Genomic DNA, 25,998 nt, shown 5'->3' on the forward strand with positions numbered 1-25,998 from the left:
TTAAACATCATCAAATTTATTTATACATAAAATTATGCATTCTATTCAACAATGTACAAGAAATAAGTGAAATGATTACTGCACAAATATCAGAATGAAACTCGCAGATAGAACACATTGAAGCAAAGAAATTACACAAAACACCCACCAGCAGATGCGAGAAAAAGGTTATAGGCTTTGAGATCAAGCATAAAAGATGCTCCCATTCCTTTTTCCAATATAAAAAAACAACCATTCTCCAAAAAAGAGCTCCTATTCTCAGGCTTCAAAGAAATGTAAATTAAATATATTCTCAGGACATAACATTCTATAACGAATTTAATATCCCAAAAAACCCTAATTTCATTCTTTTAAATAACAGCCCTAAAGCCTTCCAGCAATTCACTTCATTTATAGCATAAATGATACCACAGCTGCCCCAGAAATGTAAGATTTACAATAACACCTCATAAAAATGCTCTGCAAATTTAGTTAGGCAGAAAGAGTTAATTTTGTCAGCTGTTTAAAATACTGTAAATTGACCAAACTGATTGATCTAATATAAAACTACACGGTAACAATTAAAAAATACGAGTCCCTTTTTAACCACATTAATTGAAAAGGTTAATGAATATTCAAACTAAATGAATGAGATAACGGAATGAGAAGATAATAAACCAGCAGTGCTACTCGGAGAGCTCTCACTCTCCCATAAGCAAATAAGTAAAACTATCCTGGGAGGTCTCTACCCAACCAAACTTGAACATTAAACATGATTCATTCAAACTTCACATATATTTATCTTGACTAAATCAGCAAACCATTACATACAAGGGACTAAACACAACGTCAACTCACAACACAAAATGGGAAGATTTCATTTGTAACATCTCAAGTCTCACATATATGGGACATTGATAACACAGATATTCACTTGGATCCAACATCTTTACGCTCAAATGCCATGGCCTCAACACTTTAGCGTCAAGACCACATTTTTGGGAAGAGGAATGTTGTCGAGGGCACAAAAAATAAATTTTTCCAGAGACTTGCGCTACAGACATCTCTAAGCAAATGTGAAAAACCACAAGGCAGAATGTAGCAGAGTACATATTCCTCATATTTTTACCGGTTGAAATCCTCCTTCTGGATGGTGCATCAACCACATGTTTGAGAAGGTTGGAAGGCTGATATTTCATCTTAATCCACCACATCTTCCAGGACACCACGACTGAAGTTTGAACCTTAAATGTAACAAAGCAACGATAAATATGTGAGGAATGGATAAAAACGATTCTGATTGGGGACGACCATCAGATGATATTAACTTGGTATTAGACACAATAAAACTTGAAATATCCAAACATAACAATTACAGCAAGCTCCTTAAAATCTAAGGGTACACCATAAATGTTAACAAATTTATTTTATTTTTTTCTCTCCAATATTGGAGTGAACGAGCCAGAAGAAGAAAATAAAGTCTCAAAGTGAAAGCATTGAACTACATCATGATGAAGACAAAAAGAGAATATCCGGTTTACCACAAAAAAGTAATTTCATGGCTGTTTTATTACTCACTGCAACAGAAGAAAAACGATAAAAGAACCCAAGATTTTTGTACATCTTCAGTATCATTGACTTCACTGAAAAAAGGATTTCTCAAGGTGCAGTAATTAACTTGGGATCCAAAAAATGTAATTGTACAATGATAGCAAATGGCATTCTTTTGACATTTTCAGACAATGACATTTTTTAAGACAATGGTAAAATCAGGTGTCACAGTGAAAGTCCCATAATTATGGAGTGATAATGATAAGACTTATGTGTAATATTTAGGAATTTTTCAATGCCCCTTTATTGATATTGCACGTTTAATATCAGCTTTCGCAAAAAAAAACACATACCAAGAACTCGGTAAATCATGAAAAATTCATATGAAAGGATCTGTGAGAATGATAATTTGTAATTCATTGTATTAAAAATTGATGCTTCTGCATTTTCCTCCAATAAACAATAAACAAGCATGCTATCTTTCCCCATTAGTGTAGTGACATAAAACACAGACCTTTGCTACTATCCTTTCCCTATATACTCCCACTACCTTCTTATTTATGCAAGTTTTAATTCATCAGAAAAACTGTCATAATATTCCAGAGATTCAAGACTCCATAATGGATTTTGTTCAGCAACTATGGCAAAATTACCTCAATAACTACATTACCTCATATAATTGATTTTATACGATAGCTTCCACTAATTTTTTCTCATTGGTAACTTTACGAATAATTATTTCACGATCAATAAACTTCTTCCTGTACCTGAGATTATACTTATTGTTATACAAACTCTGTCTTTTAACACATGGTAATGGTGCACAAGGAAAGTTTTTGATGCATGAATTGCAGAGTTAAAACAATAACAAAAAATTATCCAAGCAGAAAGCAATTTTTAACTAAGAAAAAACTTTGTTGCATCTTAAGAGGGAAAAGAAAAGAATCATACACTTTTTTGCATTACTTACAGCACGCATACACAATAAGATATGAGTAGTGACACTGATGTAGTAACTTCTGCTGCATAATATTATTGAATTTTCTCTTCCATACGAATATAAAACTTGAAAACATCATGCTTAGTGACAAAGTGACATTATGTGAGTGTTCAAAGAGATGAAAATTCATGCACAAATAAGAATACAACCTGGCATATTTTCTTCTCAGCCTCTTCACATTTTCCTTTAACTTCCATCCAATTTTACTTCTTTTTGCTTGGTCCCTCAATTGTTTGCATTAATACCATTTATAAATTCCGTTGTCGCACAATTATGTTAGCTGATCATATTCTTTCATTATATAATACCTCTGCATACCCACAGGTAAACACTTCATGAATTGATAGGAAATTCAGTAATATTGATCGAATGCCAACCTAAAGTCTATCAAGTAGCTCTTAATAGCAAGTTTTACTCATAGGTTGAAAAATCACCATTGACCAATTGATATTGATAAAGATATGTATTTAATGGGAATATTAAATGTCTTCATGAAACAGAGAGACAGTAAAAAAAAGGGATACAAGGATTCAGAGTAGAAGACTTGAAGATGAAGAGATTGATTGTGAGTGATACTGAGGACAGTAAAGAGAAAATACAAAAAAAATAGTAATTTTTCATTCTTGAAAGCAGAGAATAATCTTCAAGAGAGAGGTGCTTCACAAACTCAAAGTAATGGCATCACTATTATCATTTACATTATTTAAAAATGAATCTACATAAAACGATATCTTTAGTATCAATAATGATTTCTTTATTTCCCTCGATACCTATGGATTTTCAACAACATACTGAACTAGAAGCCATTAAATCAATCAAGCATTCTGAAAATTTTTAAAATAGAAAAGGCATTCAGATATGCCAACCCTAAGTCAAAACTTCTCAGAACTCAATTCACCCATGGAAGGTCTCAGCACAATCCGCAATCAGGAAATTCCACTGACCAATTTTACCAAGTTATTGACTCAATTAATAAACAGGAATAATTCCAAGTATCTCATTTCAACCATAATACAGTCATTGGATGAGGTGTAAAGCATGAATCATCAAAAAGGAGCAATGGAAAAAATAGAATGGAAACCTTCCACGAAACCCTCCAAGAAACACGCGAACGGTCAATTGACCGGCCCTGGTCATTCCAGTGTTAAAGCATACTTTCACAAAATGAAAAACTGAACTTGACAGGAAAAGCTAAACCTGAAGCAACAGTTATGTACCAAATTTTAATACAAACAGCGAATCTAGCGTAAACAAGGTAGTACTCGACCACCATTTCTAATGTTAAAAATTCATTTCAAGAGCTAATAAATGGATAACTCAGAAGGGTTTCTATCTATCAAAACAAAGTAAAACATTCCAACAAAGTTTTATTCAAAATTGGCTGAAATTATTTACAAATGGCACATATTTTGCCACTCAAGAATATTTTTGGACATAGGACAAGACCGTAAAGGCATCCCTCATGAGCAACCCAACTTACCCCTTCTACCTTTCCTCAAAGCACTTGATGATATTCCAATCTCCACTACCATTAATAAAATATACTGTACAAATGTACATACTACTTTCATTGCAAAAGCATTCACTTCAACTTCAAATTCAATGAAATCAAAGAAAATTATATTCAAAAATACAAAAGTATTTCCATTGAGGAAGATCTGGGAAACTGCCAAGCAGTCACAATAAGATCATTTAAATTCATTTCTTTCAAAAGCTAATAGTCTTTTCCTCTCCTCTCCATAAAAAATATCCATTTGGATCAATAAAAATGAAACACACAAATTTTTGTGTTAATTTGAGACTTTTATCAAATTATTGATAAATTAAAACAATACCAAGCCTATTGGATCTTGATTTAACGGGCCTCAGATTTACCTAACACACTAATGATCAAAATACCACTAATGAATATCGATGGTATTGACCAAATACTGCAAAATGAGGTTAAAGTTGCAATAGGACATAGAAACTTAAAATTTAATAAATTAAAAATAAACTACACACTCGATTAGAGAACCAAAAATTTTAGAATGCGCAGTTTTCAACATTGCGGCAACACCTAACAATACTTCTTACGGACTCAGTAAAAAATTTCCTTATGTGAACAATTATAGACTATAATTCATTCATGATATACTCTTAGTGATTATTTCTTTGACAAAGAAAAAATGTTAGCCTATCCAAAGAATGGATACGGTATCACAAGCCATTGTCAAGTTCAAAACAATAAGTCTGGCACCCTAATATATAATATCAACTAAATCGGAATTGAATGAATACTAAAATGGCAATCAACCATTGAGAGCTATCAAAGATTTCATCAATGATAAAGAAAAACAATAGTTTCCATAAAAAAATGTTGGCACAGCCATATCTACAATTATTGATGAAACATCTGAAGAAAAAACATAGAAAAACTTTACTTGAGACTGGGAAAAAAATGGCAAAAAATTCTTAAGCCTCATATTCCAACAATCACTCCCCAAACAATCAATGACATATTCTCATTAGACACATTCATTCAATAATACCGTGTGCAAAGATCATCACAAGGCCAGGCTCGACCATCATATCTTCCGACATGTGAGTGTTGTCGCACTGCAAGACCACAACTGCTTGGCGGCCAGGTATCCGCTTACAGACAAAGTTCTCGTACTGCCTTCTGTTCGCCTGTCTAGTCTCCAGAGAACTCAAGCCTGGAGGCCACCGACTCTCATGTGCTCTCTCGATCAAGTCATCCACTATGTGTGGAGGGCAGTTGCACTCGGAGAGGGCCCTCTTCACGAGTGTCTGGAAGGGAAGGGTCAAAGGGATTTAGTCGACAGTATTGAATTGAACAAATCTTGGCTATAATGCACGTTTAGAGAGACAGAATGATGGCTACATTAAAGTCATCCATGTCATAACAGGATGGTGTGAAAATGAGATTACAAAGTTGAAAGTCACCTAATTTTAATCATAATTAAAAATGTGGATTTCAAGAACAAAATTAATAATCACAAACCTATTGAAAAAGGAAATTAAATCACCAAAACAACATTTCGTTTTTTTTTCATCCAAATCTCTTTCCATAGAACACAAATACATGAAGAAAGCCAGGATGTACTATTTCAGACCATTCCTTTTATATTGATACCTCTTTGTCTACTATCACCAAGAGTTGAGGTGAAGAGAGTTTCTTTAAAAAAACATAAGTTTTTCCTAACAACCTTTCTTAACTTGAGCATAAAAGATTATGAAAAGATTTTCGTAACTTCCTCTCAAACAATGAGGTTTCACAAGATACATTTCCTTACACTGCCACTGAATTGGGCAACCAAAGAGGAGAATTTGGCTTCAACCTGGCAAGAGCCATATTAGTATGAGAAATTTAAAAGCCATGCACAGATAAGGCTTTTAAAATTTGTCTCTTGTTAAAACACTTTATTATTTTCATTTTCAGTGACAAACGGCAGCTTTTATTTGTTACATGGGTAATTAGAATTTTTACGCACACATAGGATCACAATCGGAACATCTACCCAACTAGTTCCTTACTGCTCTAATATTTTTTGGTTATTTCAATTTGAAGCATATCTCTAGTGCATCCATCTTTCCTTTCTTTAATCCTTAAGTATTTAATGCAATGTTTCTAAGTGAATTTTTATGACCACCAACATTAATACTTCATCTACAGAAATTTTCACAGATGCAACATTCTGTATAGAACCTAGGATATTAGGGGGACAAAACAAAAGAAAATGTACAGGAGGGATACGGTAGGTGGTTCGGTTACTGCCCACTCATTCAAAAGGCTATAAATTTGAATACAGGTGGCCATGGAATATATTACGTAAAGAGGTTACAGTACCCACTTAACCGCCATAGTTGACACACTTGGTAAAGCAACCTATCTGCCCCATGAGATGCAGAGAATTTGGAACAGCTAGCTTAATTCGATTGGACTCAAGCAATTAAAATTCATAACCCTCTACCATATCATTTCTTCATGATAATTCCATAATTTTCAAATAGATGTTCCTGAGAGTAAGTTGACAAAAAATATAAAGACACAGAATACATACATGTACTTTACACACACATACATAGGACCTTCATTCCAGTGACCAATCAACCCACAAGAGATCAAAAAAAAAGTAATTGACCAAAACTAACTGACTAAAAGACTAATTGACTAAAAACAATTGGATGTGGTTAGTCAGCATTTGAGGACAAGAACCACTTATTGATGATATGAAATAATGCCATACTCTTTTAACAATAACTACGTTCAAATACTTATAAACTAGGATAAATTTATGAATATAGAGACTGAGGGCACTAATTCACAGTTACAATGTCATTTATTGCAATATAGTTCCAATTATCATTATCAATAGTCAATACAAGCTACAAAGATTGGTTGATGTACGTCAAGTATATCCTTTCATCCCACTTTTCTTCTAGTTGTTATTTAATGCCAATTTTTATGCTTTTGAAGGAGGATTTTTCATCGATAATGCATCCTTCATGCACATTTTCCATGCATGAAAGGAAAAATATTTCATAAAAATGCAATGCCTTTAGAGAAATAAAATTATGTTTCCACAAAAATGTGTAAGTACAACATTCAAAGATGACTTATTTTAAAAGATAAAACAGAATAAAAGTTTACTGCAATTCTTTGAACTTCCATGTCAAATCAACAAAAATTTTAATCAAATGAAACCCTCTAACTCAGATACTCATGAAACTTGTTATGGGCATTCATTTTAGCATGGATAGGCATTAGGTTGAATTTTTGAGTCCAAATTGTATATTTATGATTGGTGATGACCTTTACAGTGTCGAAACACGCCATCATGCATAGTGATATTTATTTTTATCCGCAACTCCATTCCTATTGAATGAAAAGTCAGCATTTTTTGCCTGCAGCCAATTACTCCTAAAAGATTCCATGACCATCTATAAATATTCCCTGCATGAAATAGTTAAGCTACAAAAAATATCCAACATATACCATTTTATTTCTATGAATGCACAGAGAAAGGCCATAAGAATATAGACTCATGGTTCACTTTAAAATAATCATCAATGTATGATGCTAAGTTCTCCAAAAAATATCACGAGTCTAGCATAGATTTTCATAAAATAGCCACTTGGTTTTCAAGAGAGATACATAAATATTTCTCCCTCACTTGTCAAATTGCCACGTATGGTATTTTACTTAAAAATTACTTAAGCTTGATGAAATAATAAATTAGACATCTAAATGTGGCAAATCTATGAATTACTGCAATAGGCTTAAAGCATATAATTTTCAAGAAAAATCTGTACAAGAAACACCATAACTTTTAAGGTCTGATTTGAAATGACATAGCCAGCTTATGTGTGGTTGAAATAACTCAAGGATCAGCATGACACTGTAAAGAGATGAGTAAGACTGAGCAAAGAGCAGGAAAGAGCCACTAAGAAGGATATTCTTGGATTGGGGATCTTAGACAAAAAAACCAAGAGAGCCCTATGAGATATGTGAGCAAGGACAACATCCCTTCAAGAATTTAAGGAAAGATGGTGCAAGCAGTTTTTTTTTCAAAATACCAAACAGAATCTAACAAGGAGACATCGCCAAAGTGATGTTCGGGATCTACATGCAGATGTTATTTTCTGAAACTATATAGGTAAGGTAGAAAAAGTGTCACGGCTTTCTTCCACATAGGCACGGGTTCGAGAGATATTAGCTTGTAAAGATTTTGCACAGCATCACATTCCTTGAGTAATCGCCACCTCTCAACTATGGCTGTGGCGGTGTGGTCTAGGGTGCTAGTCCTTTAGCCTGTAATAAGTGTCCTGGGTTCGAGCCCCAGTGATGGCAATATTTTTTCTCTCTTCTAATTTTTGAAATCACTGTTACATTTTATCCCCATTTGTTTTATTTAGTTACTTCACGATTTTTTAAATTTAATATCAATTTTTGGATTTTAAACAAAACTCCGAATTGTGATTTCCACACGAATTAATTACTTAAATGTGAATTTCTGCGTAATGTGCCCATCATGTGCACTAATGCACACCTCAGTTAACCGATTGTACATCTATTCATAAATTGTTCCCTGGTTTTTGATGCGTGTGCCTCCACTCTTAATGTCTTTTTTCCATTTCTGAAGCACCGGTATTTTTCAGCTTCAATGTTTTTATTCAAAATATCATTTCCACTAGGCTTTCCCTCCATTAGATTTTCTCCACAGCCCAACCACTGTCTTCGTAACAAATCTCGATCCTTAAACAGAATATCTGTCCACTCACCATGCCTTCCTTATGACCTGCCTTCTGGCGTTCTTCAAAGACTTCCGTCCCAACAACTCTCCCTGCACAGCTGACCCTCGATAATCCCTGAATGAGGCACCGAGGCCCAATTGTGTGAAAATAGGTACGAAAGCTAAACAAAGAAGACCTCGAAAACGGGTTGGGTAGGCTGCTGGAAAGCAGGGTCATTGTACTGGAAGGGTAGGAGGGGAAACAGGCTAGGGTCAGTAACTTAATGTGAGGACAGGCAATGGTGTTTATTTGTTAAGAAGAAAGACTTGAGATTACAAGTATAGGAAGAGGCTGTGGGAGCAATGGCTAGGGCGAGGATGATCAAATTCCCTGGAAATTTGCGTGTAAGTCATTATATACGCCCTCTAATTCGCGTGGTAAGGCACAATTCGGAGTTATGTTTAAAATCCAAAAATTGTCATTAAATTTAAAAAATCGCAAAGTAACTAAATAAAACGAATGGGGTTAAAATGTAACAGTGTTTTCAATAATTATAAGAGAGAAAAATTTGCTGACACTGGGACACTTACTACAGGTTTTAGGATTAGTGCCCTAGACCGCACCGCCACGGCCATAGTTGAGAGGTGGCGATTACTCAAGGGATGTGATGTGATGCAAAATCTTTACAAGCAAATGTCTCTCGAACCCGGGCTTACGTGGAAGAAAGCCGAGATACTTTTTCTACCTTACCTATATAGTTTCAGAAAATAACATCCGCATCCAGATCCTGAACATCACTTTAGCAATGTCTCCTTGTAAGTGGAGGAAACATAGTCTTGGATGGAGGATTTTCCATAATATCAGATAAGGGATCTCCCAAAAAGTTGCCAAACAGTCTGAAAATGACCATTGCATAGTTTAAACTCATTATGATAATGTTAATACCTGACTTACTGAGGATTAAGTTTGGAAAAAATATGAATTTTAGCAAAAAATTTGTGATTTTTTCCTCCATAAAATGATAACCATTTGTAGAAAAAACTTAACTCATACGTCGTATTTTCATGGGTATGCTGAGGAGATAAGGAAGGTGTGGGATGAGTTAGAAGCAGGAGTTAAGTAGGAGGAATGATGTTTAAATTGGAGAGGTTCACATGATCAGGCTTTGCTTTGCTAAATGCTAGAAGGGTTACACGCACTGGTAGATGAGTTAGAAAAACAATGCGAGGAATACTGCATGATGATTAATCACAAGAAGATTAACAAGTAATGAAACTTTGTACAGTATCATGAACAAGGAATGTGAGACTCAAGATATAATTACATGTTCACAAACTAGAGCACATGGAGCGGTTAAACTACCAATTTTAGAAACACTTCCGAGGAAAACTGATACAGTAGTAAGGACATCAGGAAGAGAATCGCATTAGCTAAGGAGGCATTAATGGATGCTGATGGGTGGATCATCATGTTAGAGTATAAATGGAAGTTATAGTGAAGGGTCAGGAGTGTAGCACTTAACAGTGCAGGGAAAAGGACACTAAGGAAGGAGGATGAGAAAAGTGACGGAAATGATGGGGGAGGAGAAGAAACTTGTACATGAGATACTGAGGACACAGAAGGTTTATATGTATGGAGTACTGAGATGGGAGGGGATGTTAAAATCTATGTCAGAAGGAAGAATATTATGTGAGGAAGAGAAAAGAAGTTTTTGATAGAATGAAAGGGAGTAGATCTTATTGTGAATTGAAGATGGAAAGACCAAATTGGGTGGGGATACAGGAGAGGGAAAAAACAATTATGTATTCGTAAAATGCTCCATATAAACCTACTTTAACGTGTAGAATACTACATATATTAAAAGGGTAGTTTCCTTCATCAAAGAAAATGAAAGGCATTGATTGCGATTGGTTACCCACCATTAGTGTATTCATCATCATCATCATCACTGGTCAACAATCCTAGGATTGGTTTGACGCAGCTCTCCACTCAGTTCTCCTATCAGCTAATCTTTTCACTCCTACGTATTTCTTCTCTTTCACATCTCTCTTTACTTGTTCCATATATTTTGTTCGAGGTCTTCCTTTTCCATTCTTGCCTTCCACCTGTCCTTCGACGATTGTCTTCATCAGGCCATCATGTCTCAAGATGTGGCCTATAAGGTTGTTCCGTCTTCTTATTAAGGTTTTCATGAGGCTTCTCTTCTCTCCTACTCTTCTTAGGACTTCCTCGTTACTAACTCGGTCGATCCATTTGATTGTCATCATTCTTCTGTAGCACCACATTTCAAAGGCCTCTATCCTTGCTTTCTCCGCTGCGGTCATTGTCCATGCCTCACTTCCGTATAGGAGCATACTCCAGATGTAGGTTCTTAAAAATTGTTTCTTTACATCCATATTTAAGTTTCCCGCTGTAAGCAGGTCTCTCTTTTGGTGGAATGCTCTCTTCGCCTGGGCTATTCTGCTGATAATTTCTTTCTTGCTTCTCCCGTCACTAGTTATCTTGCTTCCCAAATAACAGAATTCATCCACTTCTATCAGTTTTTGCCTCCCTATTTTAATGTTGGTCTTGACTTCTTCTCTTCTGCTGCATACTAAGATCTTGGTTTTCTTCGTGCTTATTTTCAGTTGATATCTACTCATTACCCTACCCATATTAACCAGAATATTTTTCAAATCCTTCTCTGTTTCTGCTATAACGGCTATGTCATCGGCAAATCTTAGCATGCTTATTTTTTCTCCATGGATATTCACTCCCAATGCCTTTTCTTTGATTTCCTTAATGGCTTTTTCAATGTAAACGTTGAAAATTACGGGTGACAATGTACAGCCTTGTCGCACTCCTTTCTTAATTCTTGCTTCTTCACAGCTGGGCCCTGATTTTATCACGGCTACTTGGTTTTTGTATAAACTGTGGATGATTCTTCTGTCATTATAAAGAACCCCAATTTCCTTTAGGATTCCAAGCATTGTGCTCCAATCCACGTTATCAAATGCTTTCTCTAAGTCCACAAACGCAATGAATGTTGGCTTGTTCTTTTCCATTCTCTTTTCTATGAGCAGTCTTAGGGCCAATATTGCTTCCCTTGTGCCTTTGTTTTTCCTGAATCCAAATTGGTCCTCATCCAAGTACTCTTCTGCTTTTTGTTCTATTCTTCTATAGATGATCCTTGTCAGTATCTTTGATGCATGTGTAGTAAGGCTTATGGTCCTAAAATCTTCGCACTTCTCCGCTCGTTTCTTCTTAGGAATAGGGATTATAATGTTCCTCTCGAAATCCTTTGGTATCTCACCTGCCGTATACATTTCACTAATGATTTTGTATAGCTGGCTCAACGTCTTCTCTCCTGAATTTTTGATTAGTTCTGCAGGAATGTCATCAATGCCAGACGCTTTATTTATCCTAAGGTCTCTTACAGCCGCATCAAATTCTGATCTTAAAATTGGGGCTCCCATGTCATCGGCATCCACTTCCCTCTCGTTTTCGATAGCATTCGTTCTGAATGTGAATGCTAGTGTATTCATAATATACAAATTATTTGGTTTTAGAAATCCCAGTGTAGACGAATGTTAATGTTCATTTTTAACTTCATTTGAAAAAGGCCAGATTGGCGGCCATGCAATGCCACTTCATGTGACATCACAGGGGCCGAATACTATACAAGTTAGTAGTCAGGAGTCTTACATCATCTGAGATTACCAACCCATGCATGAGGCACAGAGCTCAGGGAAACATCTCTTAATAATCACCTATTAAAATTGCCCATGGTCAGAAAGTTTCCTTTGTTTGATAGGGTTTTAATAATCCTTATTTAAGCTAAGAGCTACCTGCTAGCACCCTGTATCGTAGCAGTGCTCATAGTCTCACACCAAGGTGGCCTCACACAGCGGCAGCCGGAACCAGAATGATGTCACACAGGCTTTTCCCAGCATTCATACTTAGCTGTCGCGTTTTCGCGTGCTTGAAAATTTTCACTTTTCATTTAATCGCGAAAAATAGATTGTATCATCATATAAAAATCTAAAAGCGTGAAATACATACTCCAGGAGTGATAATCTTTCAATTTAGGCAATAAAAAAATAGGAATCCACCCTGTTCTGAATTGCATGAAGATATCAAACAACTAAATCAGTTTTACTTGGGGAATATCCTTCCGTGTGAAAATAACTAGCATATACACATACACATGTTCTCTATCTGAAGGCAGTTACATAAAAATACATATATATCACTGAATTTGTCAAAAGAACAAGACTAAAGGACGAGACGCATCTATATTTACGTAAATTTACAAAAATAACTATTCATTCAGACCTACTAGCTGGAAGGAGCCAAAGTGTAACTAACTTATGCCAGTAAATATGTCCATCAAAATGATTTAATAAAATTTCACTGAGCAGCTTCCACCAAACCCCTACATCCATTGCTAAGAGAATACATAAGTGGAAAATAATTTCTACAACAAAATTTAGAATTTCAAGAGAAATGAAAACATTTCCCTACTTAAATGCATATAAAAGTGAAGTAAAAAAATATGATCATGACATGCTCTACAACCATCACCCTATCTACCTAGTGTTGCAAAGTATTCTACTGAGGCATGTATGGCACAAGAGACGATTTTGATTATACATACATACATACATTAGAGACAAGGACAGCACATTTTTAATTTTTACATAGATGACTCAGCTACACTACACCACAAACGTCTCTCGAACCAAACTGAAGGATGACTGTCACGATAAAATTCAATACGAGATAAATATGGATAACTATACAGCTAAGCCCTAAAAATTGTTTGTTTTATAGTTAAATATGTAAATCTTAAAAATACTGCCAACTACTGAAACTGTTTCTCATGGACATACCTTTCATCTTAAAAAAGTAAGAGACTAAGCAAAAAAGAATCCTATACACACAAAATTTAAAAACTTAACCTTCTAAGACAACTAGCAAAGCAGAATTCCAAACATTAGATTTAACCTACCTCTGACAGCAAGAGTTGATGGAAAAGTTAAATATCCTAAAACATGCATCAAGTTCCCAAGTGTCGGTAGAAACACATGCTTGAAGCTCCTCTTAAATGTCATACTTTGACAACATATATTCTATTGAGGATACGGCAAGAAATTCTCAAATAATAAGGCAGGGACTCCATATTTGCTTACCATTTTTTAGGCATCAGAGTGGGCTATTTAAAAACAAAATTGTCTGCAACGAGAAATGACAGCCAGTGGTAACTTTTATTGAGAAAGTTTCCGACACAGTTCCTGCAATTCTGAGACTTAGAAGTGATCATTTACCACCACAATTCTGTAATTAAATGAACTCACTTTAAGAAGAGGTTGATAAGCATATGCTTAATGTAAAATCTGCACTCACATGTGCCTGTAAAAATGTAGTCTCAAGGATCATAATCACGCTTGAGTACGTTACATGGAAGACAAAAGAATTGCAATATAATATAAAAGAGTGGCTAAATAACTACATGGCATAGAGGTGTACAGTAAGTTTCTTGTGAATAAGAAATGTATGTACGAAGCAACTGGATCTATCTCTAATTTAGACATAAATATAAAGAATTAAAAGCAACAATAAGACAATCGGGTGACTGACAAGGGGAATACACGACCTTTGCGTCGCCGATCGAGCTCAAATTTTGCGATTCGGTAGTTTATGGGTACAAATGTAATATGCCGAAGCGAGACGACGCACTTCTCGTAAAATTCCGAGAAAAAAGCAATTAAAAATCGTAAAAATGAAGCTACGCTATATAAACCGTTTTGAATGCCACTGTTAATGAAGTAGGTGACAGACCAGTGGATACGGTATGCGACGGTGGATGTTAAGGTAGCGAGTTCGATGCTCGCTCATGGAACATTTTTTGTGTTAATTTTTAAGATTTTTATTGTTTAAATTTTTAAAGTACGTTTTCTTATCTTCGTTTTAGCATCGAACTCGCTACCTTAACATCCACAGTCGCATACCGTATCCACTGGTCTGTCGCCTACTTGATTAACATTGGCGTTCAAAACGGTTTTTATAGCGTAGCTTCATTTTTTACGATTTGTAATTGCTTTTTTCTCGGAATTTTACGAGAAGTGCGTCGTCTCGCTTCGGCATATTACATTTGTACCCATAAACTACTGAATCGCAAAATTTGAGCTCGATCGGCGACGCGAAGGTCATGTATTCCCCTTGTGAGTTATTACTGGAGAACAATTGAAACCAAGGATAAATCTAACTTAGCATAAAAGATGCTAAAATGGCCAACCTTAACCTACCCCACTATAAAACATGGTAAGATACATTCAATTCTAAATAAATTATTATCTGGAGCTACATAGATAAAACATCCCCCAATAGATCATCGTGATCATCATCACCAAAAGATTACCATTATCAAATAAAAATATGAACAAAATTCACTAACTCTTGATTTATATTGTGGTATCCCATTACAGTGGAACCTCGTTAAAGCGAGTACGGGCTATAGCGACACCCCCGCTATTACGAGAGATAGCCGATGCACCGTCAATTGACCCTATAATAGGAGTATTAAAAAATTCGTTTTTACGAGACCCTTTCACTGTTGGCTCTCGCCATAGCGAGGGTTTCACCGCCGGAAGACTTTCATCAAGACTCCTTAACCTCTGTAATTGCTAGCGATCTGTTAGAAATGAAGTTAATGGAGTGCTCAGTCTCAAATTTATGTGGTAAACTGTCGTTCGATAAATATAATGATTGACGAAACAATGCTTTGCATGATTTTTATTCAGTGCGGCGGTAATGAATTGTTTGAATAGTTAGTCGTTATTTGAGTAAGGAAATTTAGTGATGCAAAAAAACATCGCCTTTCATCTGGATTTATGCTTACGTTTATCGGATAGATGCTTATCTGTCGCCGCACCACTCCTGTTCCTGTATATCTGTTCGCAACAGGTATATTGGCTATTATTTGCTCCACCTACGGTAAAGCGACAATTCGCTATAGCGGGTGTTTATTAGTGCACCGTGGGGTGTCGTTATATCGAGGTTGCACTGTATAAGTTTTCCTGGATATGTATCACACAATTTCTTATACCACTTATTTTTTACAGAGCGCGACCCGGGTTTCAATGAATTATTATCATCTTTAGGTGCAAATTATGATTTGTTTATTCTATTATTGTTTCCTAGTTACTTGATGAATTTTAAAACGGATGCCAGAATAGGGGAAAAGGATGGGTAGAGATATTCATTTATAAGACATGCTCTGGTAGTGCTCATGCTCAACCATGTGAGATTCAAACCAGGGACCTCTGAGTTAGAAGGTGAGAACTTAACCTGGTGCCAAGTGTGGCAAGCCATTGTAAGTACATAGGCCAATTCAAGGCTTCTTTATAGGTTGTCATAATCTAATTTTGCGGGGTCATCATAATCCATATTTAGCCTGAAATCCAACAATTTTGAAGAGATGATTGCAAAAATTTGATATATATGCTTTGTGCTTATTTTCAGCGGTGTTTTTGCAATCGTAACAAGAGAATATCTACCAAAAACACACTTCCAAGATAGTAAAAAGAGTACTGTGCAGAGGTTCATAAAAATAAAACTGGTTCACAACCATGATTTTTCTGCATTCCAGCATCATCAAGAGAGGAAAATAAAAATACGTCAAGTATATACAAAAGTCAAACCATGAGGGTGGAAGAGAAGAAAACACAGAAAGCCTTTTGGAGTCAAGTGCATAAGAGCAGAGATTACTGCTGTGCTGTTAACTCATCTATCTACTAGTAGTCTCTACAAGAAGAAACACCATCCGCAATATTCCAAACCCACTCCCATCCCTCTTCACACAATTGAACATATGTATATTGGTGCACAACATAAGCAATGTTATTATCCCTCAAGAGGACTTCAGCAGGGTTAATCCACTAATCGTATGGCCGGGCCATAAGTCGAAATCGACCGTAACTACGGCCTCGAGACATACGTATGGCTTCGAGCGATTCTACCCTGAGCGAAAGGCCATAAGTTGGACGGTAGCTATGGCCTAAAGGCTGAAATACTATGGCCTGCCTAGGAGGCGGTCATAGCACAGGCCATACGAAATAACATTGCTCGCCTAAGGAGTTATAAAAGAAATTTACGAGGTGTCATCGATTATACAGCGATTGTTTCATGAAATATGTATATGAATATTGCAGGGGAGCACGTACGGGTTCATCGGGCATTGGCTAGATATATACAAGAAAGACGCCGATTTCATTAGGAGGATATGGGTTACATGTAGGTAATCCGTTCGCTGCCAATGATGATATTTTCATTAAATATTTCCATGCGTTAAAAGTTGTTAACTACTCTTTAAGTAGATATAGTGGATGAACTAAAAGTTCACTTGTAGTTAAAAAGTTAGAAATACTTTATAAATGGATGCTTTCTAGCATCTGCTTGCTAGCAGATTTTTTACTAATTTGTTTCAAAAAGCTATAGGTAGCTTGAAATATCCGCTACGAAATGCTTTATACCTATTTTGAGATTCTCGTAGCATTACGGTTCATTAGGGAGGATATCAAAGAAACATAGGGCAAGACATTTTTTTTGGCAGTAAGGCAATCTTCAGTAAGTCGATGCGTGAAGGACAAATGTCGTCCACAAAGGAAAGAATGATAGTCTCATATTGATGTTTTAATTTTATTCAGCTACCTAAACATAAGCCTCTGATAATAAAATTAATGAAACTTAAATTTTCAATTTCATCTTTAGATTTCGTGCATTGGTTGGATTTCTACGGCTTTCGGGGGCAAATTATTACAGTCATGAGACAATATTTACACCATTGGAAGGAAAGGAAGGGGGTAAGAACTACAATAGGATGTCATGTTCTAACTCTATCCATTACATGTACAATTCATGAATATTATAATACTGTACGGTACAAATCGTGTACAAATTTCTTCTGCTTCTTCTCGTCCGTGATTTGCGTACTTCACTTTTTCTCCAGCATTTGCCGCCAGATCAGTGTTTAAAGAAAATCTAAATTTATCCTTTAATAAGAGTCCATTTCAGTTAAGGAGCATAGAATTAATTTTTAATCCATGTTGGAACTAACTTCCTTATCAAAAAATGACTAGTGTTTAAAATAAGTTAACCCAACTTATAGTACCAATTATAATTCTCATACTCGCCAGCAGAAAGGGCGTAAAGACTTATGGCCGGGCCGTATGATATGGCCCCTCAAGAGTGGAATCGGTATAGGCCGTAATTTCGGGTCAGGCCATAAGAAACTTACGGCCGGCCATACATATGGCCCCGTTTAGCAGAATAGCCCTGCAGGTACTCCCACAACAGGTGCAGGGAAACTCAAAAATAATTCTTTAACAAACGGACATCACCGATGAAAGATTTTGTGCTCTAATAATACTGGAATCAAAATTTGCAATCAGCAAAGCTAATTTGAACAGCCCATTTAATTACATAAGAGGATATAATTATATGTATTACATATTTAAATATTCTTCTTGGTACAATCAGGCATAGTTACGGGATTTCATCCCACCACTATATAATCTAATTTTGCATTTTCACAATAATTGCAACCATTAAAAACAGATAATGAAGAACCTCATTAATAAATATCAATTAATCTCAGATTTTGGAGCCTGCCAACACTCTCCTTCGTGCTCAAGGAAGTCATAATTTTAAGAGAAAACACTGAACTTCTCAACTCACTTCAGGTTGAAACCAGGACGGGAAACAAAATTTTTCAGCAACACATTTAATTCGCAAAAGTGGTTGAAGCTACAATGACCATAACATGAAAAATTATAATCTATAAAAAAATTATTTGTGAGGACATAATAGCCAAGGGTGTTCAGGGGTTTTTCAGAATGGAATATTAAGTAAATTCAACTCTCTAATTCAAATATCCCAAGTATTAATTTACATACAGTTGCATGATTAAGAACTTTTCCTTACCCGTAAAGCCACCTCGGGTGTAGATATCATTCCACCCCAACGAGTGACTCTGGCTCGAGTAAGCGTGTTGGACCATCGAATCACTTCATCTCGCTCCATTCTGTCTGCAATGGCTCGCATAGCTGGGTTTGAGATCCTCATTGCACGCATAAAGTCCTAAAATACAGAAATGACATGGTTAGAGAAGAAGGGCTTCAATGCCTTGCATGCTAAGCATTGTGAAATTATTACTATAGCATTCTACTGATTAGGATAGGTTTCCATGGAGTGCAAAAGAAGTAATCTGAAAGCTTCCCTTTCCTTCCAGCACTGCCTTCTTCAATTCACTGTAAGGCCTACTCCCTTTCAATCTATCTTTAAAAATCCTATCTCTTCCTTCCCCTCCCTCGTTTACCTAACATTCTACCCTCAAATGCCGTTTTCAACATCCCCTCCCCGCTAAGTACTTGCTCTATCCAAACCTTCTGTCTCCTTCATATCTCATCTAAAAGTTGTCTCTCTTCACCCAGCATGTCCAGCACTTCATCGTTTCTCCTCCTCCCGGTCCATTTCACCTTCTCCATTCTTCTCGATACCAACATCTGGAATGCCTCCAATCTTCTCTCGTCCTCTTCCTTAATGTCCACGTTTCCGCACCACACAATGCTACACTCCAGGTTGAACTCTTCACTTACGTTTTCTTGACACTCTTACGTAATGATCCTCTCAGAAGCTCCTTCCTGTTCATGAACGCCTCCTTTGCTGATGCAATTCTCTTCCTGATTTCCTTACTACTGTATCCATTTTCCTCTAATATGCTATCAAAATAGTTGAATTTCGCCACCAGCTCAAGTTTTTCCCCATCTAATTTTATCTTGAGTCTCACATTCCTCACTCGAGATACTTTACAAAACCGCATTACCTTGGTCTTCTTGTGATTAATCCTCATCCCCTTCTCCTCGCACCACTCGTCTTACACATCCACTAGACCCTGCAGTCCTCTCTCGGACTGATCATCCGCAAACCTTGCTGATTTTGAAATCATTCCTCCCACTTTCAATCCAGCTTACAACTCGTCCCACGCTTCTCTTACCATCTCCTCAGCTTATATGTTAAAAAGCAGCGGCGATAACAAACAGCCTCATCTCACTCCCACGCCAATGCTTGCCCACTCAGATTCTCCATCCGCTAGCCTCACTAGTGCAGTCTTCAATAAACACCTGAGAAGACAAGTTCTCACCCAAACACACTGTGAATTTCAAGCTAAATGCTACCTCTATTTTGGGATTTCTGTAACTCAAAAGGCTTCCTTACTTATCATGCAATTAAATTAATTGAAGTTTCATTGCAATTATGTTGTATGAGTAAAGTTTGATTTTAGATTCATGCAAATAAAATGGCTTTAATTATACTGATGATGAGTCTTTACTAATGATTGTTACTTGTTTTACTCATTTGAAGTACAATGAACCTGTTTATCATGGCTTAAGCAGATATTTCGTATTGAAAAAATCTGTATCATGTCTATACGTCGGATGAACAACAGAGACGTACTCCAATACAGGGGACCAGTTGAGAACATACAGATATAATTAAACAGTGGTCAGAGTAATAATAGCTGGTTTAATTTACATTAAAAATACTCTTCGATGATAGACGCCTTCTCAAGATTGCATTTGAACGAACCTTAAAAATGGCCAGGGGGTGCATTGTTTCATGTTTGTTATTTCCAAGCTGCATGATCATAATGAGTAACAGGTGAGAAATTACTTTATCCACTGAGAATGAAATATTTTTTTCATCAAATCATATAATACCTGACTTACTGAGGATAAAGTAGATGCTATATTATGGTTTGACAAAAAAAACAGCGTCACATGGACAAAGCTGATATATGTTATTTCACCGTATATAGAGCCTTATGAAGAAACAACCGCCACCCAGGTACAGGAATCATACACTCGCAAAATGATTCCCCCACACAGTTGCCAAGGCAACATATGTTTAGCAATCTTATCCTCCATGTTGTTTAAGCTTTCAACAATTTGCATGCACTGTATAGATGACCCTATTGCCAAATGCAGTATTTTGCAAGAGAATAACACAAGCAAGGCTTTTTGTGAATGTTTATGCATGATAATCACATAATTTTGAATCAACACCAACACAACAGTCTAAAGGTACCCTTTGTGAGGGAAACAAAATAAAATACAACTAAGTCACTTCGGATGTAATATGTGAGCAAGGAAAATATAAGAACTTATGAGGACTTGTTTTGAAATACGAAGTAAAATTTCATAGTGGTTCAGGAAATAACAGGACATTTCTAATGCTAAACTTAGCTGCAGGACTATTTTATTTCATACAAGCTGTACACAAAATTTAAAACAGGATATAAAAAAGTATCACATAACACATAGTAGGGTTTACGGTTCTTCTTGAAACTGGTACTATAATGAAATAAAATTAGCTGTAACCACAACACATATAATTGTAATACAAATAGAGAAAATTATGTTAAACTGATTTGAATATTAAGCATTATTTCTTACTTTCAGTAGCTGTAACTCCCTTTTCTGCTCACTAATTTGAAAGCGTAGTTCTGCCATGCCTTGCTGGAAGTCCCCTAGTTTTTGCTGTTGCGTGTGAATTAAGGAACGCAATTCCCGAACACAGTTATGATCCTAGAAGTAAAGATAACCTCGCAAATTACCACATTTTACTGCTGGTATACATGAGGGAAATAATTATTACAACAGAATTTTGGTAGATCTACATAATTGACAAGCGGTAAACTGCTACAGGATGGCATATATAATATACACTTTTGAAACTGAGAAAACTATTCCATTGCACCTTGGTAACATATTCTTTGATATTTTCAACATACATGCACGTTAATTAAATGTATGTTCTATGATAAAATTATGGAAAACAACATTTTGATAGCAATTGTTGATGACCATTGACAATTTTCACAAAATGCAAACTTTTATCTAATGCAGTAAAATTATATGGAGGAATAAGAATTGTATCTTTTGAATTATACTATTCATCCGACATTCATGCACTTTCAAATAATTTCTTTTCAATGAATACTGCAAATGGAAGTTCAATGACAATGTTCTATCACAGAACTTTCTTCCTTTATCATAATACATATCACCATACCATCAAGTAGCTAACCCATTAATATAGGCCTTACACCTGCCCTCCAAAAATAAACATAAAACAAAAATACAATAAATGATCAGAATTATAATATTTTATTATGCCAGCTGATGTTCGTGCATATCCATCATCAGTTCATTATTTCATAGCTTCAATGTGCATTGAAATTGGAATTTACTTTTGAAAACTGACCATTTATTACACTCAAATTCAACAATTTCCGCTGACAAATCTGCACAGAAAATGAGTAATGGAAATGAATATGCAGTCTGCAAACATCTATGTATGAAGTAGATATGAGAGTAGTATGGTGGACAAGAGATTGTAAAATAATTTGATACAATATTTACTTGTCATGGAAAACAAAGCTCAAGGTATCACAAGGCAAAACATTCTAATTTAAAATGTTATTTTGAAAGACGTGAAAAAAAAACCAAAAAGCCCAAAAACCCACTGAGGTGAGTTATTTTGAAAAAAAACCTGGGTTTTTGCCAACCCTGATGCTACTTCTCTGAGAACACGTTAGCTCCTTATTTCCTGAAGAGCTTTCTATCACAACTTTCAACTATCTTTTACACCAATCCTTCTTGCTATTTTTGTACCATCCCAGTCCTAGTATCAAATTAGACTACTCTTCTCAAAACTAGCACCTGAGGAACTAAAACCTTGTACAAATTTACTCTTCCTGAAAGATTATGATAACAGAACCCACGACTCCAAGTAATTAACTTGTATTGGGAGACTACCAAAGACAAAAGAGAAGAACTTGAATATATTTCAATTAAATTTTACAGAAGTTTTCAAATTAGTGGAATATTCATTGCTGTGGAAGCTCATCAAGGATGAACTACCAAAGAATTGTAAAACATACTTTCAAGGACATAGAAAAACAGAGGCTATGTCAAACAAGAAAGCTTGAATATAATATAAAGCAATAACAACATTTTTGTGGTATAAATTTAGGTGCATCATCTTGGAAAGACAAAAAAGGCCCATAAGTTTGGTCCCAAAATGAGTCTGATGGCCACCAAGTTAATGCAGGTACACACCAAAGAAATACCAAAAAATTTGATAGATTTAAAAAAGATTGGATTGGAAACAGATTGGAGGATGAGCCACCCTCACAGTTTTTCTTGGAAAATTACTAATCAAATGACAGCCATGGAGGGACAACAGGTGCAACAGGCTAAGTGAAGTTTAAAAATAGAATACCACAAGAATGAAATAAAACAATAACTTCGCATTTTCAGCAGCTATAATTTTAATTATATCCACTTGGGTCTTGCCATATAAGAAGTAGGCAATTTTCCCTCCGCCTACCCCTAAAAACAAGTTTATGCGATCATTTCCACCTTACACCCTTGCATTTAACTTCTTTCATTTACCACTTTCACTCCCCCACCATATAATAAGTATGGTATCTACGCCACTTGTTTTAGAGACTGACAGCATCCCTGATGATACATTGACAATGATGTTAAGGAGAATTGGATTGGCATACTGGGAATTGGCACCTGTCGTGAGATAATCATGTTACAGACCACATCACAAAATCTACCATGAAAATTTTTTATGTAAAAAAAAATAGAATCTGAGTCAAAAACCAATGTTCTAGAGATTGAAATAAATAATTTTTAAGAGATTCAGTGCGTGAATTGAAACATGCATCCTTACACAGCACAAGTGTTAGTGTAGGGAATTTGTGAAATCAATCGATTTGGCTTTAACCTTGTAAAAATCCATGAATTAGCAAGAACACAATCTTGGTAATTTTTCACTGGAAACCAGTGAAAATTTACCAAGGTAGGGAATTTGTATTTGTCCTTTTATACTTTGATTGGTAGCGCAAATATCCCCAAAGAATTGAAGTTGATGGGATTACTGAGAACTAATATTACTCATTTTGAGGGTTCTTGAGAATTTGACCAGCTATAATTCAGATTCATGACTCCTTCAAAGCATTGGGTCCCAAGCTTCAGAGCTTCCAAAACTTCTTTCATATTCTTATCAGGAGGAAAAGGAGGTTATAGCTGTGGGAAAGAGTCTCAGGCAGATGCCTCCACCTGAACACATCTATGTCACATGAATGTGTTTGAATGCAGGCATGGGTAATGAGAGCTGGTTAAGAAACAACTGGGTTTTCTAATTGCCTCATGCCTCTGGGTAGACCAGAACTCATGACAGCCCGGTTGGCCTATGATTCAGATGGGAGTCATTCAAGGCCGTATGCATAGCCATATTTTTCATCAATGTTGATATTTCATTTGGCCATTTCATTTTTAAAATAGCATTTCTATATCATAACCTAACCTCAACACTAATCAAAATTTTGACTTGAACTTACATAAACAATAATTACCTTGATTTTACCAATATATATAAAAATCATGGAATAATAAATACTGGAATCTATGAAAATATTTCATCAACCATTGCCTGACAAACATAGGTTGGAAAAAAAAAACCACGAATAGCAGTCGGGAGAAATTTTCTGGTTAATAATGAAGTACTTGGATACATTCATTTGCAAGCAGTTGGCTCCAATTGCAACAGGTAGCCAACAACACAAGTGAGAAATAAATTCATCTCAACACTTGTCACGATGGTAATCATTTTGTGAAGATAAAAAATAAGTTATGAGCATTAATGGCAAGCACTAAAACTTGCAAAGAAAGGGAAGACTCACCTTTATCTCATCTTTTGGGATAACTAAACCACAACCTTGTTCACATCTTATTGGTCTTTTAGGATTATGAGGACAATCCTCTAAATGCGATGCTAGTGCATCAAGTTTCATCACCGATGTGCAGCCAAAGGATATGTTATCACAAGTTATACACAATCTGTGGAAAATAAGATTTCATTCGGGTCATTACAGTTTCCTCGTGCTTCGCCTAAGAGCAGGAAATGCTTTACTGTCACAATTTACCATCAATAAGCAATAATAATGCAAGATTGTCGAATTAAGGTTCACTATCTTAAGATCAGCAAAAAGGCATTGACAGCAAATGGAAATATACTAAAATGTGCACTTTGCTAAGTAGGTATCTCTAAAACGGAAGTTAATTGCGAGTATTGTGGCGATGACATGTTATTAGATTGGCATAAATGAAAATAAAGTACCTTGAAAGAAGATTTTTCAATATTCGAGGAACTGGTCTCAACTGAGCAGAGGTAATTGGCTGTCTGTCAACTGGGCATGTTGGCTGACGGGATACCCATTCATGGATGCATACTTGACAAAATGCATGTTCACACTCCGGAGCCTGAAAATAGCCGTATTTCCATCATAGTAGTCAAGTTTCAATCTCTACAATTACAATATACGACGATACAATGACGAACAACCCACCTGTAACGGATCTTCGAGGACTCCAGAACAAATAGGACACACTAATTCCTCATCAACTTCCCCTTGGAATCTATTTAAATCAAATCCCATTCTTCTTGGACTGCAAAAATACGAAAAAAAACAGAGAGGAAAATAAATGGATATGGTTGCACGCTAGTGATCGCAAGAAATATCACAATTCTTGACGATCTATAACGAATTTACACATGTAGAAAAAGAACATGCTCCGATAGTAAATAATATAACTAATTTCATAGGCTACTCTAACCTTAGCATGAAAATTCAAAGAAAATGCAACATCAAGGGCAGAGGAAATAACATTCGCCATAAAAATTCAGAATAACCGTAAACACAAGAGCAAGAAAATGATTATCATGTTCCTTACCAATTTTACAAAACACTACTACACTAAAGCAAAATAATAAAGTTTCTAATGCATTATAAAGTTAAAACGGCACATAATGAGGCGTTTTTAAGGTGTTAAAACATTATTTATGGCTTCATTCTGGCAGACCTCTATCCCTCCGTAGACCAAAACAAAAAACACGCAGATTTCGAGCGAGTATGAAAAATTTGACAACCACGTAAATAATTCAAGGGCGTACGGGAGAGAATCACTTTAAGTACTTTCAGTACTTAAAAACAGCAAAAAATGGGCATATTTCTAAATTTATTATGTTCAGAGAGGTAACATAATAAGAATATAATATTTCCATGTATGAAAGAATTGATGCGCCATCTATCGCATGCATGCTAAAAGTGGAAC

At 35.8% G+C, this 25,998-nt stretch overlaps 1 protein-coding gene across 1 annotated transcript; it reads right to left on the bottom strand.

Moving 5' to 3' along the window:
- On the bottom strand, nt 1–25,793 carry LOC124162989 (E3 ubiquitin-protein ligase NRDP1). Its single transcript, XM_046539775.1, has 8 exons — nt 25,618–25,793; nt 25,233–25,332; nt 25,004–25,146; nt 24,567–24,723; nt 21,262–21,393; nt 18,731–18,886; nt 5,062–5,320; nt 1–1,223 (listed from the first exon to the last, which is right to left on the bottom strand). The coding sequence occupies exons 2-8, from the start codon at nt 25,320–25,322 to the stop codon at nt 1,180–1,182; spliced, it is 981 nt and encodes a 326-aa protein (XP_046395731.1). The 5' UTR covers nt 25,323–25,332; nt 25,618–25,793; the 3' UTR covers nt 1–1,179.
- Nucleotides 25,794–25,998: the final 205 nt, after the last annotated feature.

This window comes from Ischnura elegans, chromosome 1 (assembly GCF_921293095.1).
Source record: "Ischnura elegans chromosome 1, ioIscEleg1.1, whole genome shotgun sequence".
Lineage (NCBI taxonomy): Eukaryota > Metazoa > Arthropoda > Insecta > Odonata > Coenagrionidae > Ischnura > Ischnura elegans.